This window comes from Protomyctophum parallelum (genome assembly GCF_964188405.1).
Source record: "Protomyctophum parallelum genome assembly, chromosome: 9".
Lineage (NCBI taxonomy): Eukaryota > Metazoa > Chordata > Actinopteri > Myctophiformes > Myctophidae > Protomyctophum > Protomyctophum parallelum.
The window spans coordinates 2,750,173-2,777,127 of NC_139706.1; the positions used below are offsets into that span (position 1 = coordinate 2,750,173).

General features: G+C 41.4%; 2 protein-coding genes across 2 annotated transcripts in view; one reads left to right on the forward strand and one right to left on the reverse strand.

The window, feature by feature from the left end:
* The window catches only part of fkrp (fukutin related protein), a 101,901-nt gene that overhangs the window by 40,478 nt on the left and 34,468 nt on the right, over positions 1–26,955 (reverse strand). The window lies entirely within an intron of this gene.
* strn4 (striatin, calmodulin binding protein 4) overlaps positions 1–26,955 on the forward strand; it is an 87,999-nt gene that overhangs the window by 36,378 nt on the left and 24,666 nt on the right. The window contains 3 exon segments of the mRNA XM_083773549.1: positions 2,302–2,310; positions 2,313–2,419; positions 3,571–3,746. Of these exon segments, the coding sequence (XP_083629675.1) occupies positions 2,302–2,310; positions 2,313–2,419; positions 3,571–3,746 (292 nt within the window).

Below are 26,955 nucleotides of genomic sequence, written 5' to 3' on the forward strand. Positions count from 1 at the left end.
AGAACCCCCGCAGAACCACAGTACATTTCACGCACTAAACTGTTAACTGTGAGTGGACGACACCATAAAGCATTCCACTTGTTTACGATACAGACAGACAGACAGACTAGCCTGGGCACCGTTTCATTTAGGGTATATGATCCTGTCGGGAGCGGATGATATCGTTACGTCATGTTGTAGTATTGTTTTGTAGTCATCAGGATGCTATGGATACGTCATGTAGTATTGTTTTGTAGTCATCAGGATGATATCGTTACGTCATGTTGTAGTATTGTTTTGTAGTCATCAGGATGATATCGTTACGTCATGTTGTAGTATTGTTTTGTAGTCATCAGGATGATATCGTTACGTCATGTTGTAGTATTGTTTTGTAGTCATCAGGATGATATCGTTAGGTCATGTTGTAGTCATTGTTTTGTAGTCATCAGGATGATATCGTTACGTCATGTTGTAGTATTGTTTTGTAGTCATCAGGATGATATCGTTACGTCATGCTGTAGTATTGTTTTGTAGTCATCAGGATATCGTTACGTCATGTTGTAGTATTGTTTTGTAGTCATCATGATATTGTTACGTCATGTTGTAGTATTGTTTTGTAGTCATCAGGATGATATCGTTACGTCATGTTGTAGTATTGTTTTGTAGTCATCAGGATATCGTTACGTCATGTTGTAGTATTGTTTTGTAGTCATCAGGATATCGTTACGTCATGTTTAGTATTGTTTTGTAGTCATCAGGATATCGTTACGTCATGTTGTAGTATCGTTTTGTAGTCATCAGGATGATATCGTTACGTCATGTTGTAGTATTGTTTTGTAGTCATCAGGATGATATCGTTACGTCATGTTGTAGTATTGTTTTGTAGTCATCAGGATGATATCGTTACGTCATGTTGTAGTATTGTTTTGTAGTCATCAGGATGATATCGTTACGTCATGTTGTAGTATTGTTTTGTAGTCATCAGGATGATATCGTTACGTCATGTTGTAGTATTGTTTTGTAGTCATCAGGATGATATCGTTACGTCATGTTGTAGTATTGTTTTGTAGTCATCAGGATGATATCGTTACGTCATGTTGTAGTATTGTTTTGTAGTCATCAGGATGGTATCGTTACGTCATGTTGTAGTATTGTTTTGTAGTCATCAGGATATCGTTACGTCATGTTGTAGTCATTGTTTTGTAGTCATCAGGATGATATCGCTACGTCATGTTGTAGTCGACAGGCAGGAACAACAGGCGGCAACTTCCTTTTCCCTCAAACCGATTTTTCTCAATAAAAGCTGCAGGCTACGGGAGCTTTTATTGAGAGGGAAAAAGGAAGTTGCCGCTGCCTGTTGTCCCTGCCTGTCGACTACAAAACAATACTACAACATGACGTAACGATATCATCCTGATGACTACAAAACAATACTACAACATGACGTAACGATATCATGGTTACAGACAGACAGACAGACCTCCCCAACAATATCGCAGAGACAGTTTGTTTATGTGTGGACCATAGGACGATTTAAGATTGCACGGCAACTGGTACTATTAGTCACGCCTGCCTCCTAGTCACGTGGTTGTAGATCCATTGTTGACTCTCTTTAGCATTTATTGTTTTGTCTTTTCTTTAGCTCTTTGTTCATTTAAAGGAGACTATTGTTGAGCAGGGTGCCTCAAGGCTCCAGTGTTGATTTTGACAGCAAATTGTAGTTTTAGTCATAGTACTTTTTACATTTTAGTCAGCTGGAATGTTAGTCTAGTTTTAGTCGACTCATACGATCGGTGGTTAGACTGGCATGTTCGCAGATACCGATATGACCAAATAAGGGCCGATACCGACACTTTTCCGATACCGATACAGTATCGGGACATCTCTAGTATTCGTCGACGAAATCAATTGCAAGGCTCTATACTTGATCGCCCTTCATTTACCGTCTGTCTCTCTTGGTGAAAACATAATCCAGTCTACGAGTCCACAGCGTGGAGCGTTCACCACCGCAGAAGAACACAGTCTGCCGGCCACTGCTACAGAGCTGATCATGAGCTTATATCTTCCCTTCTTCTCTGGAATGCCTGCCTCAAAGCAGACCAGAGGTAGAAAACCGCCGTGGCCCCTGATGTCATCGCTATAGGGACACATGCCATCTGTAAGCAGGAACTGGGGATGGCAATGAAGTGTGACCCGGGAAGTCTGGCGTGGTGGCATTGTGAAAGCCATGATCTCGACCTGCGGGCGAATGAATGAGAATAGGGACATTAGGAGTTCCTGTGGACAATCTCTGAGTCTGTCCCTTCTCTGTATGGCCTGCAGGTGGCGCTCTGGCTTCTCCTCTGACGTCTTCATCATGGACGCTGTGGCCGGAGCCGACATGAACCTGGGCGAGCTGGCGGACCTCACCGTCAACAATGACAATGACCTCTCCATGGATGTGAGTAACGATGACCTCTCCGGGGCGCCCGCTGGCCTAACGGTCCAGGCGCATCGTGCCACATATATCGGCTCTTTGCCCGACAGCAGCGCGTCGCGTGTTCGAGTCCCGTTCATGACGACCTTTGCTGCGTGTCTCTCTCTCTCTCTCTCTCTCTCTCTCTCTCTCTCTCTCTCTCTCTCTCTCTCTCTCTCTCTCTCTCTCTCTCTCTCTCTCTCTCTCTCTCTCTCTCTCTCTCTCTCTCTCTCTCTCTCTCTCTCTCTCTCTCTCTCTCTCTCTCTCTCTCTCTCTCTCTCTCTCTCTCTCTCTCTCTCTCTCTCTCTCTCTCTCTCTCTCTCTCTCTCTCTCTCTCTCTCTCTCTCTCTCTCTCTCTCTCCCTCCCTCTCTCCCCTTCAATAAAGGCAGAAAAAACTAAACTTTAAAACAATTAACCCATTCTGACCTGAGATCAGATTCTAAAAATGTCTGTTTGAAAATGACAGTTTTCTGAAAAAGCAATCTTTCCGTGTCAGTCGATTTTTCAAAAATAGCTGACCTACAAGCTCGTAGCGCGCTACGAGCTTGTAGATCTGCTATTTTTGAATAGCTAAATCATAACGTAATGCTAACACCAAAAGGGGTTCCCCGCCTAAAATGGGTTAACAATGACCTCTCCGTAGGTGGACGCATTTGTTAAAGCTGCAGATGTTCATTGATCTTCTTTGTGATTATTCTATTGATTACTTTTCATGATTAATAGAATAAAAAACATCCCTTTTTGTTTTTTAATTTCTCTATATATCTTCGTCACACACACACACACACACACACACACACACACACACACACACACACACACACACACACACACACACACACACATACATCAAGGTGAAATAAACTGATTCAACGATTGAAAGTCGATTATTATTTTCTTCAACTTAAAATGTATTAATTTTTCATGAACAGAAATAGACAAGGACATACAGAAAGCAAAAAGACAAACAATTGAACATTACAGTATGTGTTGCCAACTCAGAAAGTCGATTATTTGATATAAAAAAAAAGCTAAGTTCAATTGCACCCTGTGCCCTATAATGTGGTGTTCATGTTGCATCATTGTGTGTGTGTGTGTGTGTGTGTGTGTGTGCGCCCGCCCGTGTGTGCGTCAGATGCAGGACAACCGTGAGGAGTTCAAGAAGACGTGGAACCCTCGCTTCACGCTGCGGAGCCACTTTGACGCCATCCGCGCCGTGACCTTTCACCCCGAGCAGCCCGTGCTGCTCACGGCCTCCGAGGACGGAACGCTCAAGCTGTGGAACCTCAACAAGGCCATGCACTCCAAGAAGTAAGCACGCACACGCACACACACACACACACACGCACACGCACACGCACACGCACACGCACACACACACACACGCACGCTGTGGAACCTCAACAAGGCCATGCACTCCAAGAAGTAAGCACACACACACACACACGCACACGCACACACACACACACTAGGGCATTCATCAAAAAATCGATTTATCGATAAACGAGTCACGAGTCGACTCGCAGCAGCGCGAGTCGAAAGTTGAGCTTTTTTTTTTTTTTTTTCTCCCCTTTTTTCATTGCATTCAGAACGCGCCCTTAATTAAAAACCAAATGCAGCTGTGTAGGCTATGTGGCTCTCAGCGCGCGGTGTCCCACTATTGAGACTGGCTGAAGTCTGTTTGAACTGCGCTGTGTCAGAGAAGTAACAGATAGAAGCACGCAAACGTTACCCCCAAACGATATCCCCCTCACCTCCCTGCTGGAAATATAACGTCTGGGTTCCCGAGGCTACATTCATGCTGACGCAATGACTGTCTGTTTCTGGCTAAGCTTTACGCGCAGCGCACATGAACCTCTCCGTCTCCGGTCAGTGCGGGTTGTTGTTTATTTGCATGGCTCAGAAAATGAGTAACAAATGAGAACGTTATCGAGTTGTGGAGGAGGAGGAGGAGGAGAATAATAATGTCATATCTCTTATTGTGTTCTCGGTGCTGCTGCTGCGCTGTGTGCCAATACCACTACTTTACCTGGATAACATCATCTTTTCATTTTGACATGATTCACATGAAATAATAATCCTGTACCGGAACCGCGTGTAGCGTTTGGTTTCATTAACGTGATCGTCACAAAATAGCCTACAGCTGCTGCTGCTAAAGATACAAAGATTGGACATTTTTAAACGACGCAAAACTTAGAATTCCCCTCTTGCGTACCAGTGCCACGTGTCCCGCGGACCGGCACCGGTGTTTGGGAACCTCTGATATAGATGATACATGCACTGTGACTGTGTCATATTGGAGAGGCCACTGAATGCGCAGTGCTATGTTTGACATGCTCCGTATTTGAGCGCGCGGCAGCTCCACCCGCCCCTGTTAAATCCCCCGCCCGCGCGTCCGCGTCCGCCCCCCCCGCCGCCAGAAACGATACATCGATACGACTTCAACTTTACTGTTGCAAGAGCAATTATGACTCTCACGATCTCAGCAGAAAGAAGAATATCAGGACACAGGACTCCATCTCTTCATAGTTTCAGGCTCGTTCTTTATTTTCATATCTCCGGTCAATGTACAGCATAGCAGACCAATACTTCCATCATCACTCCTCTCTCCTCAATCCTCTCTCCTTCCCCTCCCCAATCGTCCTCTCTCCTCCCAAACCTTCCTCCTTTATTATCCCTCACACACACCCTCACAAGAGTAGCAGTGACAGTCAGTACCAGGTGATCATAAACATGTCCTTTCTTAGATCTGGAGGCGAGGTAACAACAGGATATATGTGGCTCCTTACCACAGAGAGTCGAATGACTCTATTCTAAAATGGTGTAGGTACATAGCTCCATGAACTATCCCCTAGAGAAAGGGAATGACTTCATTCTAAATAACCTATGTACTTGTAACTATTCCTAGATACAGGCTACAGTGGTCATGGTGGCAGCTGTCAGATGACAGCTGTCAGTCACTTGAAAATGAAGCAATAGTGAAAGATGGTATAATGACAGTAACCAATGTATCTTTAATTGTATAATTGTTTTCCACCTATGACATTATAAATTTCCACCACAGTTCCACAGCTTTTCATTTTGGAAATTATGAATATAATTTACATAGCCCAGGAGATTTATAGAATGACAAATATTACAGATAGAAAATTCGTTGTTAGATTTATGCATTGGTAACATTGATAGATCATTATTTATCACTATTTGCTTTTTAATGATGGATGTTTACATGGGATCTTAAGTTTGAGATAAAGAAGGCTTCATTACTTATTCTTACATTATATATTTTGCACACTTCACATCTAAGGTAAATAATGTTTATTTTATTTTCTTCTTTTTTTTCCCCTTTTCCACACTGCACTTCTAAAATAAAATGAACTTGTTCATCACACAAATAACACTTTAAAACGTTAAAACTTAAATTTGAATTGAAATGATTCAAATGGTGATTAAGGTAGGATCTTAAGACTTTTAAAATGGGTTACTTTAGGATAGAATGTAAATGATTAAATACTTTGGAATGAATGTTCCTATCACTCTGGTTGCTTCTTCACACCCAGATAAAATAGTGGCATTCTTTCTCTCACAAACAGACAGACAGGCCTGACAGATAGACAAACAAATTCTCTGCTCTCCCCTGCTAGCTAAACAGGGAAGAGATGCTGACTGATTGTCAGACATTAGTTTCGTAACAGATTTCACTCCTAATATTTAAAACAAGGTGGGGTTTCTCTTATCAAATAGCATGCAACTGCTATTTTACATTGATATTATTTTTATCAAATCAAATAACATGAGACTGTTATTTTACATTTGTTGATAATGTCAGATCAACATTTTCCTTATCATATTACTCCAATTAGGATTTTTACGTAAGCTCACTTTATTTCAAATGTTTTGCCTTCCCACTTATGTGGTCAGGTTTTTAATTCAGATCTCACATTTACGTAAGTAATAAATTATTACTTCAGTTAACCTACAGATGGGACCTATTTAATGTTTACGTAAGTTCACTTTTTCTTCAGATGTTTTCCCTAACCACTATGTGGCCAGGTTTTTTGTCCAGTTCTCACAAATACGTATGTTATAGTTTTAGTCCCTCATTTCAATATCAGCGTGGACAAATCGTCATTTGCACTTTTTTTTTCGCGTGAAACTTATGAATGACTAACAATACAGATCTATAATGGCTATAACTTTGTAAGATTAAAATGATTGATGGACCAAATAATATTTAGAGATTTTAACCTTATTAAACCATCAGGAATAATAGCTTCCACATTATTGATTTAACACCTTGAAACATTAATTGTCGAGTAACTAGGCTACTTAGATTCCTTTTCATTTATTTGCAAAACTGTACATGTACCAAAAACCTCTCGGGTTTATTACCACATACACACACCACAGCCTCTGTCATCCTGTCTTCCCCATATACCCATTTTGGGAATGGAGGAGGCAGGATAATGAAACAGATGCATAGTCTAGTCTGTGCGTGTGGGAACACTCCCCTCTTTATCCTATTTTAGGGTTTAGATTGAATTTTTTGTTTCCATACATTTTTACAAATTTTAGATTGATTAGGTTATATTGTCGATATCTCAATATTGACATTTAGCCTATATATTACGACATTTCCAGGCTTCCTGTTGAAGTGGACACTCACGCTGCTTGTGTCCTGGTCTGAAACAATAAAAACAACAAACATCGTGTCCCAAACTGCGTGCGTAATACCGGTGTCTCTTTCTCCTTTCCTGCCTTATTCTGGCAGCGTCATCTGGCTGGGGCTGATCTCTTTGGCGTTGGTTGTGTGGCGCGGCCCGCTGTGGCGGTTGGTGATGTTTCATCCAGGAAGGGATTTCACTCTTCAGTGGTGCGGCTGTGGGCATCTGTGGCCGTCGTTGGTAGGGCGCCTGGTTCATGTAATCTGATCCCGAAGCCGTCCCCAAATCCAGCGACAGTCCCTGGACAGCCCTTGGTAGCCCTCCGTCGTCAGCTGTGGCATACGCGTCGTCATCTGTTGCTCCGTTGTCAGGAATCGTGTTGGTTACATAATGGTCTTGGTCATCTCCGTTGTCATCTTCCCGGCCTTCATCGACAGGAACGGTGTAAATTGCCTTCAGTATTGCATCGTAGCGGTGTTGCTTTGCTAATTGCATCACTGCATGTTCAAGCTCTTGTTGTAGGCGTTTCACATTTTCTTGTGCTCCGTTCATCAACTCCGTCTGGAAGTTGAGCTGTTTTTCAAGTATTAAATTGCGATGTTGCTGGTCAACCCGCTGGTCCGCCATCTGTTGTAGTAGCGTTTTCTCCTGTAGTCGTTGTTCCGTCAAGTCTTGTTTCAATTTCTTTCTAGTGCTGGATTTTGCCCCCATTGTTCTTTGAATGAAGTGTTTGCTGTCAAGTACAACAAAACATTCATCCCATCCTCGTCGCCAAATTGCAAGAGCAATTATGACTCTCACGATCTCAGCAGAAAGAAGAATATCAGGACACAGGACTCCATCTCTTCATAGTTTCAGGCTCGTTCTTTATTTTCATATCTCCGGTCAATGTACAGCATAGCAGACCAATACTTCCATCATCACTCCTCTCTCCTCAATCCTCTCTCCTTCCCCTCCCCAATCGTCCTCTCTCCTCCCAAACCTTCCTCCTTTATTATTCCTCACACACACCCTCACAAGAGTAGCAGTGACAGTCAGTACCAGGTGATCATAAACATGTCCTTTCTTAGATCTGGAGGCGAGGTAACAACAGGATATATGTGGCTCCTTACCACAGAGAGTCGAATGACTCTATTCTAAAATGGTGTAGGTACATAGCTCCATGAACTATCCCCTAGAGAAAGGGAATGACTTCATTCTAAATAACCTATGTACTTGTAACTATTCCTAGATACAGGCTACAGTGGTCATGGTGGCAGCTGTCAGATGACAGCTGTCAGTCACTTGAAAATGAAGCAATAGTGAAAGATGGTATAATGACAGTAACCAATGTATCTTTAATTGTATAATTGTTTTCCACCTATGACATTATAAATTTCCACCACACTGTCCGACAAGTCGACTGGGAAAAATCTCAAGTCGTTAATGCCCTAACACACACACACGCACGCTGTGGAACCTCAAGAAGGCCATGCACTCCAAGTAGTAAACACAGTGTCGACTACAATGTATTTTGGCGGGCCTTGATGCCGTCGTAATGACTGTTTTTCTTACACTAAAATAGCCGATCTACAAGCTCACAACGCGTCGCGCTGTGACGCGTTGTGGGCTTGTAGATCGGCTATTTTCAGCATGCAACCAAGTGTAAAATGGCTTATACTGGATCTCTTGTCCACTAGTCCAATCCCAACATTTTAGTCAATTTCTTTTTTTGCCGAAATTGTCAGTATATTTAGTCATTTTAGTCATCATAGCTTTAGTTTTCATTTAGTTTCCATTTAGTTTTCGTCAGTGAAAAAAGGTAGTCGACGAACAACGTCCATAGTTTGTTGTCGTTGCATAAGACTTTGTCGACAATTCCATCTGTATTGATGTTGGTACCATAGGAGACAAAAACTATTCCATCTGTATTGATGTTGGTACCATAGGAGAGAGAAACTATTCCATCTGTATTGATATTGGTACCATAGGAGACAAAAACTATTCCATCTGTATTGATGTTGGTACCATAGGAGACAAAAACTATTCCATCTGTATTGATGTTGGTACCATAGGAGACAAAAACTATTCCATCTGTATTGATGTTGGTACCATAGGAGACACAAACTATTCCATCTGTATTGATGTTGGTACCATAGGAGACAAAAACTATTCCATCTGTATTGATGTTGGTACCATAGGAGAGAGAAACTATTCCATCTGTATTGATGTTGGTACCATAGGAGACAAAAACTATTCCATCTGTATTGATGTTGGTACCATAGGAGAGAGAAACTATTCCATCTGTATTGATGTTGGTACCATAGGAGAGAGAAACTATTCCATCTGTATTGATGTTGTCTTTGAGGGGTGCTAGCCCCTCCTATGAGACAGTCTTTGAGGGGTGCTAGCCCCTCCTATGCCCAGCTTTCTGGGTTTGGGTGAACACAAACATTGGCTTGTGATTGGCTGATCACCCCATAATAGCAATGCTTTGATTAGCTGAGCAAATTACATATTGAAGCTAAAAGTGAGGGCAGAAAAGCGAAGGCGGAAAAGTGAGGATGTCTGATTGATAAGAGCGCCCCTCACTTCACACGAGTGTGATTTATTTTTAGACGTAAATGCTGGCTTGAAACCTCTCAAACAACTCGTCTTCTTTGACCCATTCTGACCTGAGATCAGATTGAAACCTTGAAACCTCTCAAACAACTCGTCTTCTTTAACCCATTCTGACCTGAGATCAGATTGAAACCTTGAAACCTCTCAAACAACTCGTCTTCTTTAACCCATTCTGACCTGAGATCAGATTGAAACCTTGAAACCTCTCAAACAACTCGTCTTCTTTAAAGCAATGTACACAATTTAAACCATTTTGGGCGGGAACCCCTTTTGGTGTTTTAAACATTATGTTATAATTTAGCTATTGAAAAATAGCAGATCTACAAGCTCATAGCGCGCCACTCGGTGGCGCGCTATGAGCTTGTAGGTTTGCTATTTCTTTTTATCGTTCAAATGTGCCTCATCTTTCAGAAAATTGTCATGATTTAGATTTTCTTTTCTTTTTTTTTTACGTCAGGCCTGAATGGGTTAAGGAAATGGCGTCCTTAGAATACGAGTCAATCAATAAATAGTGAATAAATACATAAGCTTAAGCAACAAAATATAGTTTATTGTTTTATCAAGGTGGTACTGAACAGATCAGTGCAATTTTGTAGCAACAACTATAGGAATATATTCAGGATAGGTAGCCTATAAAGGACCTTCTGTATAAAAAAAACAATACTTTTAAACTGTGTACATTTGCATTATTCTTTTCTATATTTAATTAATTTGAAATGAATCAGTAAAAATCACTGCCCTAAATAAAGAGATATTTTTTTGGGGTAAACTATCCCTTTAAGATAGTTCAACCTGCTCTGCTAGCTGAACATCTGAACAACATTATTCATGCATATTCATACATTTTATTTTTTATTTTTTTATCCCACGATTTTGTAACCCATTTTTCACCCCCGTGTCAATTATCTATATGTGATCCTGGGCTCTACACACCCTTCGCCAACCTGGGGAGAGCAACGGACTTGAACTCATGCTTCCTTCATGCCTGAGTGTCCAAGTTGCTCCTTTACACCTGACAGGGGGGAGTTTCCCTGGTTGGACGTATAGCGCGTGGAAGGAACACGTTATTCCAACCAGTTCCTTTCCCCTCCATCAGGCACCCCGGCTGGCCAGGGGGAGGCAGTATAGAGACCAGTTCCTTTCCCCTCCATCAGGCGCCCCGGCTGGCCAGGGGGAGGCAGACCAGGATTACTGCATGTTTTTGTGAGGGTTCCTCCCCTATGGGACACGGGGAGAACATGCAAACTCCACACAGAATACATTTTAAACATATTCATGAATATTCATACACTAAACACATATTACTCCAGAAATATAAAATTTTTGAAAAAGATCAAAAATAGCATATGTACAAACTCAGAACACGTTCTCTGAGCTTAGAGCTGCTATTTTATAGGGACTCAAGTAGTTAAAGTTTTTCCCAACCTGTGGGATCCCCTGGGTCCTACCGTCCACAGATGAATGAATTAATGAATGAATGAATTTTTTTGTATAGCACCTTTTCAAACATATAGTTACAACGTGCTTTACAGACGGTTATAAAACAGTAATCATAAAAACATCAAAACAACAAAGCATCAAAACATCAGAGACAATAAAACATGAAGAAAATAACAGGTCAATAATTTTTATTTTATTTTAGGAAAAACACTTGGCATACAGATGTGTTTTTAAAAGCGTTTTAAAAGAAGGCACTGATTCTCCTAATCGAGTTCCAGAGCCGCAGATGACAGCAAATTGAAAAATACCAATAAAATAATTACACAAAAGCACTTACTGCATCAAAACTAATGAAACAAACTATACTATAGATATACTACACATCTGCAGAAATTCTACAGGTGCTGAACAAGAAATATACGTACAATGAAAAGGAAGGGTTGTCCGTACAGTTGTGCGGACAACCCTTCCTTTCAACAAACTATACTATAACATAAGAAAGAGGCAACACTTGTGAAAATCACTGATGTACAAGCTCACTTGTATAGCAGATGTACAAGCTCGCATAGCGTCAGTGTGCATGGCACCAAGCTGTGACAGCTTGAATATCTTCTATTTTTGAACGCTTGAATCTAAAATGATTTTTCAATATTTAAAGCATAATGTTATGCTTTAGCTATTGAAAAATAGCAGATGCTTACACCAAAAGGGGTTCCTGCCCAAAATGGGTTAAGTACAATTTTGCTGTATTTGTACTTTATTGAGTATTTCCAATTCAAATACTATAATTATTTCTACTCCACTACATCTCAGATCCTAATATTGTACTTTTACTCCACTAATCTTTTTTTTTAAACTTTAGTTACTAGTTACTTTGTACATTTGTGTTATTATTACAGTAACAAGTAACTTCAGCCCAATGTACATTTGATCTACTAGCTAACATTGTTGTGACTCTGACGCATTGAGAGCTTGTAGATCTGCTATTTTCAAAAGATTTTTAGACATTTGAAAACTTGAAATGATAGACATTCTACATAATGAGTACTTTTACTTGTGGTACTTTAAGTAAATCTTAACGCCAGAACTTTTGTAGGCCTACTTTTGAATTCCGGTCTTTTACTTGCAACAGAGTATTTTAAATTCTGCAGTATTGATACTTTTACTTAAGTAGAAAGTACTTTTTCCACCACTGTTTGTACTTAAATGTTTGGGTTTATATGATCTTCACTACTAATTACTACTGTAGCAGAAACACTGAGCTGCAGTTTGACCAATGAAGTGAAAACCATCACTTCTCGCAGATTGAGGCCCGTAGAGATGAACAGTATGCATTAAGCCATACTCCAGGGTCAGTCCCGGGATAGAACCTTGTACAGTCTCCATCGTCATTGGGATGAGTACCTGCACAACAATCGTCACTGCCCCAGTACCTGCACAATAAACAACAATGTATTGAACCACATGCAATTCAATTCAATTCAATTCAAAGGGCTTTATTGGCATGAGAAAACATACGTTTACATTGCCAAAGCAGAAAGAACAATACAACAATACAGCAATACAATCAAAACAAAAATGATGTACATTTGAAGGTCAGAATCTTCAATAGATCAAATTCTATGTACCAAGGTCACTCGATGCAGGTATAGTGCAGGAATATACACAATGATTAGTCTTTAGGGTGGTTGTGTTCCATTTGATATCCTATCACAGCAACTCACAAATCTTGCTGCTGTGTTTGCACATTGTTGTACTTTGCCCAGCAGATATGGGATTTTGTTGTCATTGGTCATGTTTTCAAAATCTCTGTGTGTGGTTGTAATCTGTGGGAAGTATGTGTCTCTGATGTCTTGGTACAATGGACAGATGGTTAGGAAGTGTAGCTCGGTTTCCACTTCATTTTGTGTGCAGTGGGTGCATAGTCTGTCTTCTCTCGGGACACAGGTCTGCCTATGACGGCCTTTCTCGATCGCGAGACTGTGCTCACTGAGTCTGTACCTGGTTAAGATTTTTCTTTGTTTTGGGTCGGTCACAATGCTCAGGTATTCTGCCACTGTGTATTCTCTGTTTAGGGCCAGATAGCATTCTAGTTTACTCTGCTTTTGTGTTGCTTCTTTCCAATGCACTGTCACTCACATACAGTGACTTTGATAGAAATACAATATAAAAACATGTCAAATGTCTCACTGTGTTGTCAGTGGTGTTCCATCCAGCCACGTCCAGCTGCTTCTGCGCCCAGTCCTGGTCAGACCAATCCATGAAGAATAACCAGCAAGTCTCAATCCATTGATGAATACCTGATGTTTGTACATGATTGAATCATCATTAATTGTATCCAATACATTCACTTCTTCACTATAATCATGGAATTGGATCACATGCAACTATGTGGACAATCTGAGAACCCATCGTCATAAAATAAAGGAAAAATCACACCAATGTGAACTGAGTGGTGCAACTCCCCTCCCCCCTCTCTCTCTCTCTCTCTCTCTCTCATTAGCAGGCAACAGTGCAGCACTATCACTCTCTCTGTTTCTGGCACAACAGCGCCCCTACTGGTACTAACTGGCAATAACTGGTGCTCATTAACGCATACATAGGCGGACACATAGGTGAACACGGACATTGCTGTTCCTTGGAGTGGTTGCACCACTCAAAAATAGCACCCTATTTCCTTGAGTCGTATCTGGATGATGGACACTTGGACACACTCACGCTCAAACACACACACACACACACACACACACACACACACACACACACACTGGGACACACGGACACAACTAACCTGTTCTTCTCCACTGTTAATGACCACCAGATCAGCTCCTAGACTCCGACATCCGTCTCTACCTTCCTCAAATGATTTCAACTCAGTAGTTATGTAGTAACAGCTGCATCCAAACTTCTTCCATCCAGTGGGACACGACTTGTCTAAAAACATCAAACAGGAGATTTACTGATGGATTTTCAATGTACCGATAATGAATTCTAACACATAGTTGTAATAATAATAGTAGTGGCGTGGAGTGGAGGCAAAACTATTCATCTATTATATCAATGGTGTTTTCTACTCCACACATTAATTTTACTCGAGTAAACCTTTCTGGTATTTGTACTTATTTGTACTTATACACCAGCAGTGATGAGCTTACTCAGAATCTCTACCTATATATCCCAGATAATAATTAAAATATCAATGATATTATTTAAGTTATTTTGTATCTTCTCTCACCTGCTGTCTGTGTCTTCAGCTGGTTTACTTCACTTTGAAGCTGGTCCTTCTCCTGCATGAGGTCGTTGTTGACAGACTTTAGCTGGTTATTCTCCTGCGTCAGGTCGGTGTTGACGGACTTTAGCTGGTCCCTCTCCTGCGTCAGGTCGGTGTTGACGGACTTTAGACGGTCCTTCTCCTGCGTCAGGTCGGTGTTGACGGACTTTAGCTGGTCCTTCTCCAGCGTCAGGTCGGTGTTGACGGACTTTAGCTGGTTCTTCTCCTGCGTCAGGTCGGTGTTGATGGACTTTAGCTGGTCCTTCTCCAGCGTCAGGTCGGTGTTGACGGACTTTAGCTGGTTCTTCTCCTGCGTCAGGTCGGTGTTGATGGACTTTAGCTGGTCCTTCTCCAGCGTCAGGTCGGTGTTGATGGACTTTAGCCGGTTCTTCTCCTGCGTCAGGTCGGTGTTGACGGACTTTAGCTGGTCCCTCTCCTGCGTCAAGTCGGTGTTGACGGACTTTAGCTGGTCCCTCTCCTGCGTCAGGTCGGTGTTGACTGACTTTAGCTGGTCCTTCTCCAGCGTCAGGTTGGTGTTGACGGAATCTAGCTGGTCCTTCTCCTGCGTCAGGTCGGTGTTGTTGGACTTTAGCTGGTCCCTCTCCTGCGTCAGGTCGGTGTTGACTGACTTTAGCTGGTCCTTCTCCAGCGTCAGGTTGGTGTTGACGGAATCTAGCTGGTCCCTCTCCTGCGTCAAGTCGGTGTTGACGGACTTTAGCTGGTCCCTCTCCTGCGTCAGGTCGGTGTTGACTGACTTTAGCTGGTCCTTCTCCAGCGTCAGGTCGGTGTTGACGGAATCTAGCTGGTCCTTCTCCTGCGTCAGGTCGGTGTTGACGGACTCTAGCTGGTCCTTCTCCAGCGTCAGGTTGGTGTTGACGGAATCTAGCTGGTCCTTCTCCTGCGTCAGGTCGGTGTTGTTGGACTTTAGGCGGTCCTTCTCCTGCATCAGGTCGGTGTTGTTGGACTTTAGACGGTCCTTCTCCTGCATCAGGTCGGTGTTGTTGGACTTTAGCCGGTCCTTCTCCTGCGTCAGGTTGGTGTTGTTGGACTTTAGACGGTTCTTCTCCAGCGTCAGGTTGGTATTCTCCAAGATCAGAGTATGGTAGTTGGACTTGTTGGACAGCGTGTTATGATCATGTACCAGGGTGTCGTTGGCCATGATGTTACTGCAGGGTGAACGATCTGCGAAGGACAGAAATGGATGATAAAGACAGTTATCGCTACTGTTCATGATGAGGTCAAGCATCTGTGGTGGAACACTTTATTTGAGAAGAAAATATCAATGTTGTTAATTATCCTTTTTTAATGTGCATTGTCACTTGTCAACACTACTTTATTCATCATACTTTTCAGATGCATATCATGCAATGCAATAATACAAAAAGAAACGATGAATTTGATTACAAAAATAAATAAATGATAATAATAATAATAATAAAGTCAACATTTTGGGTTAAAGCTGTGGTGGCCTTAATTGTTTCCTGTATGCATCTACCTTTGTCCAGCACCAGCGAGGAACTGGATGTGCGCAAGACTTCTGCTTTTTAAACAAGGCCTTAATAGTTGTCACAGCTAGAAAATGTCACGCAACAAACTCCATGCAATACTCACAGCTCTCGCGCAGGCCTGTGATCACACCCAGCCGTATAAGACAGGCCTTTAACCTAGAACTGGAGAGTCTGGATTGGTCCGATGTGCTCAGGAGCTCACTAGTCGAAGAAGCATGGCTTGGCTTTAAAACCAAATTTACATCAGTACTAAACAACATGGCTCCTTTGAGAACCGTCAGGGTCAAAACCCGCTCGGAGCCATGGATGAATTCGGACATACTGACTGCAATGAAAGCCAGAGACAACAAATGCTCTGAACTTCTTAAATGCAAGTCCAAGCTAGCCAAGCGTAAGCGCTTCGACAGTGATCTCCAAACCAAACTGTGCATCCTAAAAACCCAATGTAACAAGCTAAGAAACGGTGTAATTGCCATGACCAAATCAGCCAAATGTAACTTTATCAATGATAAAGCAGAGGAAATCAAAAACAATCCTCGGGAGCTCTGGAAGCTACTAAACAACCAACTAGGCTGTGGTCAGAAACTAAAAACCAGGTTTACTAGCATAAACATCAAATCGAATAACACCCCCATCACTGACAAGCTTGATGTAGCCAACCACTTGAACATCTTCTTTACAAACATTGCAAGAATGCTGGTTAACAAACTGCCCTCCCACTCTGGGCGTTTTGGTGTAGAGCACATCAAAGCCTTCTACAAAAACCTAGGTGTTTGTAAAGATGATTTTAAAATGGCAATGGTAACAACTGAGGAGGTACTTAAAAAACTGAGTGCCCTCCAACCCCACAAGGCCACTGGCCATGACAATATTCCCTCCAAATTTCTCAGATACTCAGCCATTTCCATAGCTCCAGTCATCACCCACATAGTAAACCTCTCCATCAAACAGGGACAGGTCCCCCAAGATTTTAAACTGGCCAAAGTAACCCCCCTGTACAAAAAAGGGAGTAAATTAGAACCCGGCAACTACCGCCCTATTTCTATTCTAAGCTCCATCTCGAAAGTGATGGAAAAAATAGTCTATGAACAGGTTGAAAAGTATCTTGCCACTAATAAATTGCTGTACGAGTTCCAATCTGGTTTCAGAACATCCCACTCCACTGACACATGCCTCCTCTATTTGAGCGACCACATCAAACACGAGGTGGATGCTGGAAAATACTGCGGCATGGTCATGCTGGACCTCCAAGAGGCTTTTGACACTGTGAACCACTCCATACTGGTTAACAAGCTTAAAGCTATTGGTTTTGATAGCACATCAGTGAGCTTGATGCAATCCTACCTGGAGGGGAGAGAACAGATGGTGGAGGTGAACGGAACACTGTCCCCCCCCCCCCCCCCCCTCCCAGTGAGCTGTGGCGTCCCAAAAGGAAGCATACTAGGGCCTTTACTGTTCCTAATATTATGTTAACGACATGACATCAGCTTGTGACTGCAACTTTTTCCTGTTCGCAGATTACTCAGCACTGCTGGTCTCGGACAGGAACAAACTGCAGGTTGAAAAGACCCTCAGCTCTGAACTCGGTAGAATCTGCACCTGGTTCGCTGATAAGAAACTATCCTTACACCTGGGAAAAACTGAATCCATTCTCTTCGGATCAAATAGTAATCTCAGCAAGGCAGATGGCTTCTTGGTTAGAGGGGGTGACAATATTATCACACGAAAAGATGAAATTACCTACCTAGGTTCCATCCTGGAGGACAATCTTTCCGGTGATAAAATGGCCACCAACGTAATCAAAAAAGTAAATCAAAGAACAAGATTCCTTTACAGGATGAATGAATGAATTTTATTTGTATAGCACCTTTCCAAACGTATAGTTACAAAGTGCTTTACAGACAGGTTATAAAACAGTAATCATAAAAACTAGTGCTGTCAGGCGATTAAAAACTTTAATCGCGATTAATCGCATGATTTGTGTAGTTCATCGCGCGATTAATCGCAATTAATCGCAAAACCTTTTTTGCTCTAAATTCAATGATGAACTGAAAGAAAACGCTGTATTGTAGAGATGCTCCGATCAGGTTTGACAACATTGAATGTTACTTTTTTTATTTACCTTTTTTCCACGTATGAAAAGACAAGTCCAATGTGCATTATTTTATGGCTTGCCCATTTTCTCTCTTTTGAATAATTCTGTGCAATTAGCACATTCAACACAAACAACTGTTTCCATAAAACAAACTAACAGACTACTTCTCTATAAGCGGAATCATGAATAGGCCTATTTAATTTATACAAAAGGAGAAGAGAGAGAGAACAATGTGTTTGTGGCTCAAACTTTGTCTAACATTGTTTTAGAGCAGTGGTTCTCAAACATTTTCATGCCAAGAGCAAAGGACCCCCAATATTTTTTCAATCTACAAATATAATCCCAAAATCGCTTATAAATTTAATTAAATTACTTACTAATCGCTTATTTGGCAACACTGGCCAGAAACGACCAGTGTTGCTTCTTTTTGTCTTATTTTGTATAGACCTAGGTGGCTTGTTTCTGCCATAGAGTTATACTGGCAACACCTCTGGGCTGGCTTCTAGCTAGCTGGTGCGGTAGCAACTAGCAAGACCACTCGTCTCTCTGTGTGTACTGTCAGTCCCAGCTCCGTGACTGGCAGATGGGACTGTGGACAGTCTGGAATAGAACTTTCTGTTACAATTAAATCCATAAAAAAGTACCACACAACTGAAAAGTATCGAGACTGTGACCGCAAGTTAGAAACGTGTGTGGCTATAACGAGGCACAGCTGTTTACAATGCGATGCAAAATTAACAGCGGGGGGTTTGCTTTTGGACTCTATATGGATGAATTGCACAGGTTTCTCAAGCTTTTTTGGACTGTTGTACGACACGAGCAAAACCTTTGTGAAATGTAAATGGAAGGCTGTTACTCCACTTAAAACATCCTAACAAGGGGTCTGGGAAGGGAGTGCATTGCAGGAACCAGTATTCCTCAACATCCCGCCTGCCAATCGCTGTGCTTTTTTTTGTTGCTTTAATGCGATAAAGAAATTAGTGCCGTTAATAAGGTGTTGCGTTAATGCATTAATAACGCATTAACTTTGACAGCATTAATAAAAACATAAAAACAACAAAACATCAAGACATCAGATATAATAAAGCATGAAGAAAATAACAGGTCAATAAAACAATAAAAAACAATATTAGGAAAAACACTTGGCATACAGATGTGTTTTTAAAAGCGTTTTAAAAGAAGGCACTGATTCTGCTAATCTAAGAGCCAAAGGCAGGGAGTTCCAGAGCAAAGGTGCCTGAGCCGCAAAGGCCCGGCCACCCCGAGTGACCAGACGTGTTGCAGGAGGAACTAGGAGGGCCCTCCCCGATGACCTAAGGGAGCGCACAGGGTTATGGGGTTTCAGCAAATCTCTTAAATAAATGGGAGCTAGACAATGTAGATTGTAGAGCTTTAAAAGTAATTAATAACATCTTAAAATCAATTCTGTAGCTTACAGGGAGCCAGTGAAGATTAGCTAAAATCGGTGTGATATGTTCACGTTTTCTCGTGTTGGTGAGAAGGCGAGCCGCAGAGTTCTGCACCATCTGGAGGCGAGATATATATTTTTTGCTCATACCAGAGTACAGTGAGTTACAGTAATCCAGTCGTGAAGATATGAATGAATGTATGACGGTTTCCAGGTCTGCAAATGACAAAAAAGTTTTAATTTTAGCGATATTTCTGATTTGATGGTAACATGACTGGACTACTTTGGTGATTTGGGTGTTGAAGGAAATATCCGGATCGAAGAAAACACCTAGGTTGGCGGGCTGAGTGTGTGATGTTTGCGGATAGGGTGCCAAGTTCAGAATGAAATGATTGGGTTGAGTTTGGGGGGCCAAATATGATAATTTCTGATTTGGATTAATTTAATTGCAGAAAGTTATGAGACATCCAACTCTTTATGTCAGAGAGACACGCAAGAAGGCGTGATACGTTTCCTGCAACACCAGGTTTAAGGGGGATATACAGCTGCGTATCGTCCGCATAACTATGGAAATGGATTCCATGGTTCCTAATAATGTTTCCAATTGGCAGCATGTAAATTGTAAAAAGTAGTGGACCAAGGATAGAACCTTGTGGAACGCCACATTTAAAAGGAGCTCGTGATGAGGAGGCCTCCCCAATCACGATTGAGAAGCTTTTGTTTGTTAAGTATGATCGGAACCACTCTAAAGCAACGTTGTTTATGCCGACCAGGTTCTTCAGGCGTTCGATTAAAATGGCGTGATCGACATTGTCAAAGGCAGAGCTCAGGTCTAAAAGGAATAAAATTGAGCAGTCACCGGAGTCTGCATTTAAAAGGAGGTCGTTCGTAACTTTTAAAAGTGCTGTTTCCGTGCTGTGCAAGGCCCTAAAGCCAGACTGAAACGTTTCAAACGCAGAATTAAGATTAATAAAATTGATCAATTGAGTAGATACAGTTTTTTCTAAAATCTTTGATAAAAATGGTAGTTTAGAGATTGGTCTAAAACTGTTTAAAACTAAGGGGTCCAATGAGGTTTTTTTTAGAAGAGGTTGGACCAACGCATTTTTTAATTTCGAGGGGAATATGCCAGTTGACAGAGAACAATTAATAATAGACATGATAGCGGGGGCCACAGTCATTATGTTCTCCTTCAGAATTATATCAAGGGGGCATGATGAAGAATTAATGTGTGTGATAGTTTTCAAGAGTGTAGTTAATGTTATTGGGTTGAATGAAGTTAATTGGGAGGGCGGTACCGGACAGACTCCAGAAACTGTCCGTACTGCAGGCAGCTGCTGTCTAATCACTTCAATCTTGCCAACGAAGTGTTGCAGGAACGCCTCACACTGTTCTGGAGAAGCTTCTAGGCAGGGTTGACTGGGTGGTGGATTTATAACCGATTGTATAGTTTGAAACAAAATCCTGGAGTTATGAGAGTGGGCGGAAATTAGTTTGGAGAAATAATCATTTCTCGCAGCCTTAACGGCTGACTGATATTTGTTCATCAGATCTCTGAGGTTGTTGTGTGAGGATACAAGCTTATCTTTTTTCCATTTCCTTTCTGGTCTCCTCACTGGTCAACAAAAACACCTTGAAGACATTAACAGGAGCCCTCTTACAAGGTTTCTTTGACTATGCATCCACCTCTTGGTACCACAGCACCTCAAAGGCCCTTAAAACAAGGTTCCAGACCTCCAAAAACAAACTGGTCAGGCTCCTACTTGGCCTCACCCCCCGAACCCACCTCACCCCTGCCCACTTTGACAGGCTGGGATGGCTTAGGGTCGACGACAGAGTACAGCATCTTGCAATGGGTCTGGTCCACAAGATTCGATACACCACCAAGATACCCATGTACCTGTCTAAATACTAGGGATGGGTCCGATTAATCGATTAATCGATTATCGTTGATGGGACCCGAAATCGATTATGAAAATTAATAATCGATAATCTTTTTTTTCTTCTTTTTTTTATGAAAATCTGTTGGAAAGGCAATATTGTCATCCAAACAGGACAGGGCTATAGGCCTACCAAAGTGTTTCTGGGATGTGTCTGTGTAGCTGCATGACTGAGTGGAAATTGATTCCAATCAAGATGCAGGTTTGGAGGATTTAGCAGGTGTTGGGAATTTACATAATCAGGCCTAGGCTGGGGTTGCTATGGTGATCAATTGGATCAACAGTGGTCCAGGGACCACCAGTGGTCCTCATTTAAAAGATGGAGTTAGTAACCAAATGGACCCTTATTAACTCTCAAGAGTTACAATTATTGTTAATCAACTACATCAGGGGTTCCCAAACTTTTTTGACTTAGGTACCCCTTGGGGGAAGATTTTTTTAATTTGTAGGGTTCATAAAAAAAACAAAAACAAAAAAACGATTAATCGATTAATCGTTAATATTGAATTATACAAATCGATTTTCATTTTGGACACATTTACACATCCCTACTAAATACTTCCTTAATGTAACGAAGTCCACACCCACAACACCAGAGGGAGTGCAACAAACCATGTACAACCCAGATTCGGCACAAACAAGGGACTAAATTATTTTCGCTCCTATGCCACCAAAATGTGGAACGCCCTACCACCAGTCATTAAGACATGTGAATTCCTTGACTCCTTCAAAACCGCTCTCAAAGTGCACCTACGGATGGCTGCAATTCGAAACTGGCCTCTGTAAAATCTGATAATCAATCAATCAAAAGCTAGGCAACAAACTCCCTGAGTGAGTGATATGGTAGTTTAGTGACATGTAATACTCACAGTACACAGCCTGGGCTATGTTGCCACCCATCAGCGTAAGACACAGCATCACCACAGCAACAACTCTGAAAGGCCTTCTCCCTGTTAAGACAAAAACAAGATAAGAGTAAATGCCGTTAGCTAAACCCAACCGGACCAAAGTACTTTGAAATGACCTCTAAAATACTTTTACACATAAAGTGAATCACTTCTATAACTGTCCTCGGCCTCAACTCTCCTCGGTCTCACATTCTTTGTCAAGACTGTAAAAGCATAAATATATGTAGACAGCATTCAAGGATGAGAGGTTTGAACTATTGACAAGTTAACAAATGGTAACTATCTTGATTATTACTCTTAGAGTCCTTGATTGGTTTAATGAAAATGGCACTTATCATGATTTTTAGTACATTTTGTTTACATTTACATTTACATTTTGTTAATTCAGTCAGAGAACTCACAAATATACATAAGATGTAATGCGAGCGTGAATGTTCTTTTATCTTGGCATTCGGGGCTTTGCTACAGTTTCTCTCTCTCTCTCTCTCTCTCTCTCTCTCGCACACACACACAACACACATGCACACGCACACACACACACAAACATATACATACTGTGGGAGAAGGAGGGAGATCATTTAAAATCGTTGAACCTATGGTTTAAAAGGTTTAAACGTGTTTGTATTGGTGATTGATTTTTAGTCTTAGTAATATCTCTTACCAGACTTCTTCTTCTTGGTATGAAGATCTCCATAGACGGCATCGTCTATCTTGTACAGATCAAGACTCTCATAATGTCCTTCTTCAGACATTTCTACATTAGTTCTTCTTGTAGTGACGATGGTTTCATTCTCGTAGTCTGTATCGTCTTGGTCTCCATCTTGTAGCCTCGCTACAGCCATCTGTACCTTTATGACTTCAATTATTCCTGCAGGATTTTGACCTCTTCACAACACACTGAGTATATATAGTATCTTCACTACCCTAAACGATGACAGCGCTGTTATTTTGACACCTCACACTGTATGCACACACACACGCACACGCTTTTGACACACACACACACACACACGCACACGCCCACTCACACACGCACACGCTCACACACACGCTTATGCTGTTTCCCTGCTATCATGTCACGATCTCTCTAAAGTTACCGTTTTGGGAGCATATGTGTTATTATATTTTGAAGTCCTCACTCCTTCCTGCTGTGACGTCATCCACCTGCGTTTGCTTCCACCTCTCTCTCTTGCTTGAAGCCAGACATATCATTGGTCCGATATCTCAAACCCTCACCCTAACCCTAACCTCCCACGGGGCAGCAGCACACCTAAACCGAACCTTAACCCTCTCCCAACCCTTAACGCACCCCTCACCAACCTTAATAGGCCTATCTCACAGCCCTTCCCCGCCCTCTTTCCAGACCTAGTGGTGCTGATGTGACGTCACTCCATAGACTTTACATGTTAAAAGACCTACATTCAGAAGCCATAAACAACGCATGAACGTTATTCTATTTGGTTTAGAGGTCTTAACATCTTGTTTTCTTCATAATAATATTGGTCTTTTACATTTTAACATTTGGAAACGGCCTTAAATGGTGCAGAGAAAGCAGGTAGGGATGTAGCTCTGGTCCATAGCCTTACTCACGCCCATTCCTCCTACAGATTTTGTCCAAATCTCACAAAAATCGGCACACATGATCTCCGGACCTATCCGATTAAAACACCAACTGCAGAATTTTGGTAGTGCGTATCGTTCGGCCGTAATCGTCGTCCGAAGATAGTAAGAGGTGCCTATTTTACAAAAAAATGCCATAATTCACGAACGGAATGTCCGATCCATTCCAAATTTGAATCGCATGTCGCGTGTGGTTCAATCAACCAAGTTCCATAAGCAATTCTATTTTCATCCATAGGGGGGCGCCGCAAATGCGAGAAATGTAACCGTTTGTCGCAAAAACATGATTTTTGGGAGATAAATCCCCTAAGTAGTTATTCATGATCACAGGGGTGACGTGACATTGTAATTGGCTGGCAAAATTAGTGGGAGGGGTTACAATGCATCGCGACGCATTGTGAGCTTGTAGATCAGCTATTTTCAAATGGTCGAAATGTATATAGGGTTGAAGTGGTTACAGTAATGTATGTTTTTCTAATCAAAATGTAAATCTCCAAAGTAACTAGTAACTAAAGTTTGTTGTCCTAAACTAACTAAAGTATGATCTGTTGTCCAGATCACATCTCACACCAGGGCTGCAGGGCTGAATCATTCAGGCCGCGGTAGTCACACCCAGCCAGGCCACCCTATCCATATACCCACACGTGTGTACGTATATTATACGATATTACCGCTAAAATTTCATATTCTACATTTTAATTGTTGCAACACTTATACATACACACGCACGCACACGTGTGGGGATTGAAAAACCATAAAACCTGGGTGATCTACTGTATGCTATCAAATTGTATGTTTATTCACGCAGCATAGTACTGTACATTATATGAATGATACATTCTTGGCTGATTTTAGTTTCTACCCTTCTAAGGACCAGCTGAGACCCCAACTTTGAGAACCAATGGTGTAGTGACGGGCGGGAACCCCTTTTGGTGTTTTAAGAATTATGTTATACTATTGAAAAATAGCAGATCTACAAGCTCATAGCGCGGCACCGAGTGCCACGCTACGAGCTTGTAGGTCTGCTATTTTTGAGAAATCGTGAAAATGTGGTGCAAATCTTTGAATATATATTCTGTCAGAGCGATCGTTTTTAACTCAATCTTTGCTTCATGGGGGGGTCCCTGGAAGAACGTATTTTCAGATGGGGGTCGGCGGCCAATTACATATATTTTTGGGGTCCTATATAGAAACATAGGCTTTTCAGAAAACAGGTCTAAATGGGTTAAGAGCGTACCGGACCGCATGCATCTCCATGATATGATCTATTGCACCACGGATATGTCAACATGATGTCGAAATGAGTCATAGTTCTCTCTTTTTGTATCTTTTTGTCATCAGTTTCCTCCTTTAAGTGAAAGAAAAGTAGTGTCAAAATATCTTTTTTATATTCGGTTTCAAAACAGGCCGTATGCGGTTACACCATAGTAGCTTTTCGTGCCCTTTACCTTTGAATCATATGATAGACTGACTGATCTTCTATTCATTTATATAATATGCGAGATCAGATTGAAACCTTGAAACCTCTCAAACAACTCATCTTCTTTAAAGCAATGTACACAATTTAAGGAAATGGCTTCCTTGGATTACGAGTCAATCAATAAATAGTGAATAAATACATAAGCTTAAGCAACACAATATAGTTTATTGTTTTATCAAGGTGGTACTGAACAGATCAGTGCAATTTTGTAGCAACAACTATAGGAATATATTCAGGATAGGTAGCCTATAAAGGACCTTCTGTATTAAAAAAACAATACTTTCAAACTGCACAATACTGCGCGATTAAAATGTGTACATTTTTTTGTAATTAATGAATTCAAAATGAATCAGTAAAAATCACTGCTCTAAATAAAGATATCTTTTTGGGGTGAACTATCCCTTTAAGATCTTTCAACCTGCTCTGCTAGCTGAACATCTGAACAACATTATTTTTATCCCACGATTTTGTAAGCCATTTTTCACCCCCGTGTCAATTATCTAATGTGATCCTGGGCTCTACACACCCTCCGCCAACCTGGGGAGAGCAACGGACTTGAACTCATGCTTCCTTCATCAAAAAGATCAAAAATAGCATGTTTACAAACTCAGAACACGCTCTCTGAGCTTAAAGCGACTATTTTATAGGGACTCAGGTAGTTAAAGTTGTTCCCAACCTGTGGGTCAGGATCCCCTGGGTCCTACCGTCCACAGATGAATGAATGAATGATTTTTATTTGTATAGCACCTTTCCAAACATATAGTAAAGCATCAAAACATCAGAGACAATAAAACATGAAGAAAATAACAGGTCAATAATTTTTATTTTATTTTAGGAAAAACACTTGGCAAACAGATGTGTTTTTAAAAGCGTTTTAAAAGAAGGCACTGATTCTGCTAATCGAGTTCCAGAGCCGCAGATGACAGCAAATTGAAAAATACCAATTAAATAATTACATAAAAGCACTTACTGCATCAAAACTAATGAAACAAACTATACTATAGATGGGAGCCAACAGGAAGCACGCACATCTGCAGAAATTCTACAGGTGCTGAACAAGAAATATACGTACAATGAAAAGGAAGGGTTGTCCGTACAGTTGTGCGGACAACCCTTCCTTTTCAACAAACTATACTATAACATAAGAAAGAGGCAACACTTGTGAAAATCACTGATGTACAAGCTCACTTGTATAGCAGATGTACAAGCTCGCGTGACGTCAGCGTGCATGGCACCAAGCTGTGACAGCTTGAATATCTTCTATTTTTGAACGCTTGAATCTAAAATGATTTTTCAATATTTAAAGGTATATTCAGTGATTTCACTTAATTCAAATATCACTTATTTTTTTGTTTTGTTGTGATAATCCTCTCTACTATAGCGTGTGCTGACCATATAAGGAGTTCCTCCCTGTCCCCAGTTAACCCCTGGGGGTCAAAAAACCTTAGGTTTCGTTTTTGACTCTCTATCCTGATTGGACGAAAGGCTGGGTCCCACAGCCAAAAACGAAACCTAAGGTTTTTTGAGTGAAATCACTGAATATAGCTTTAAAGCATAATGTACAATTTTGCTGTATTTGTACTTT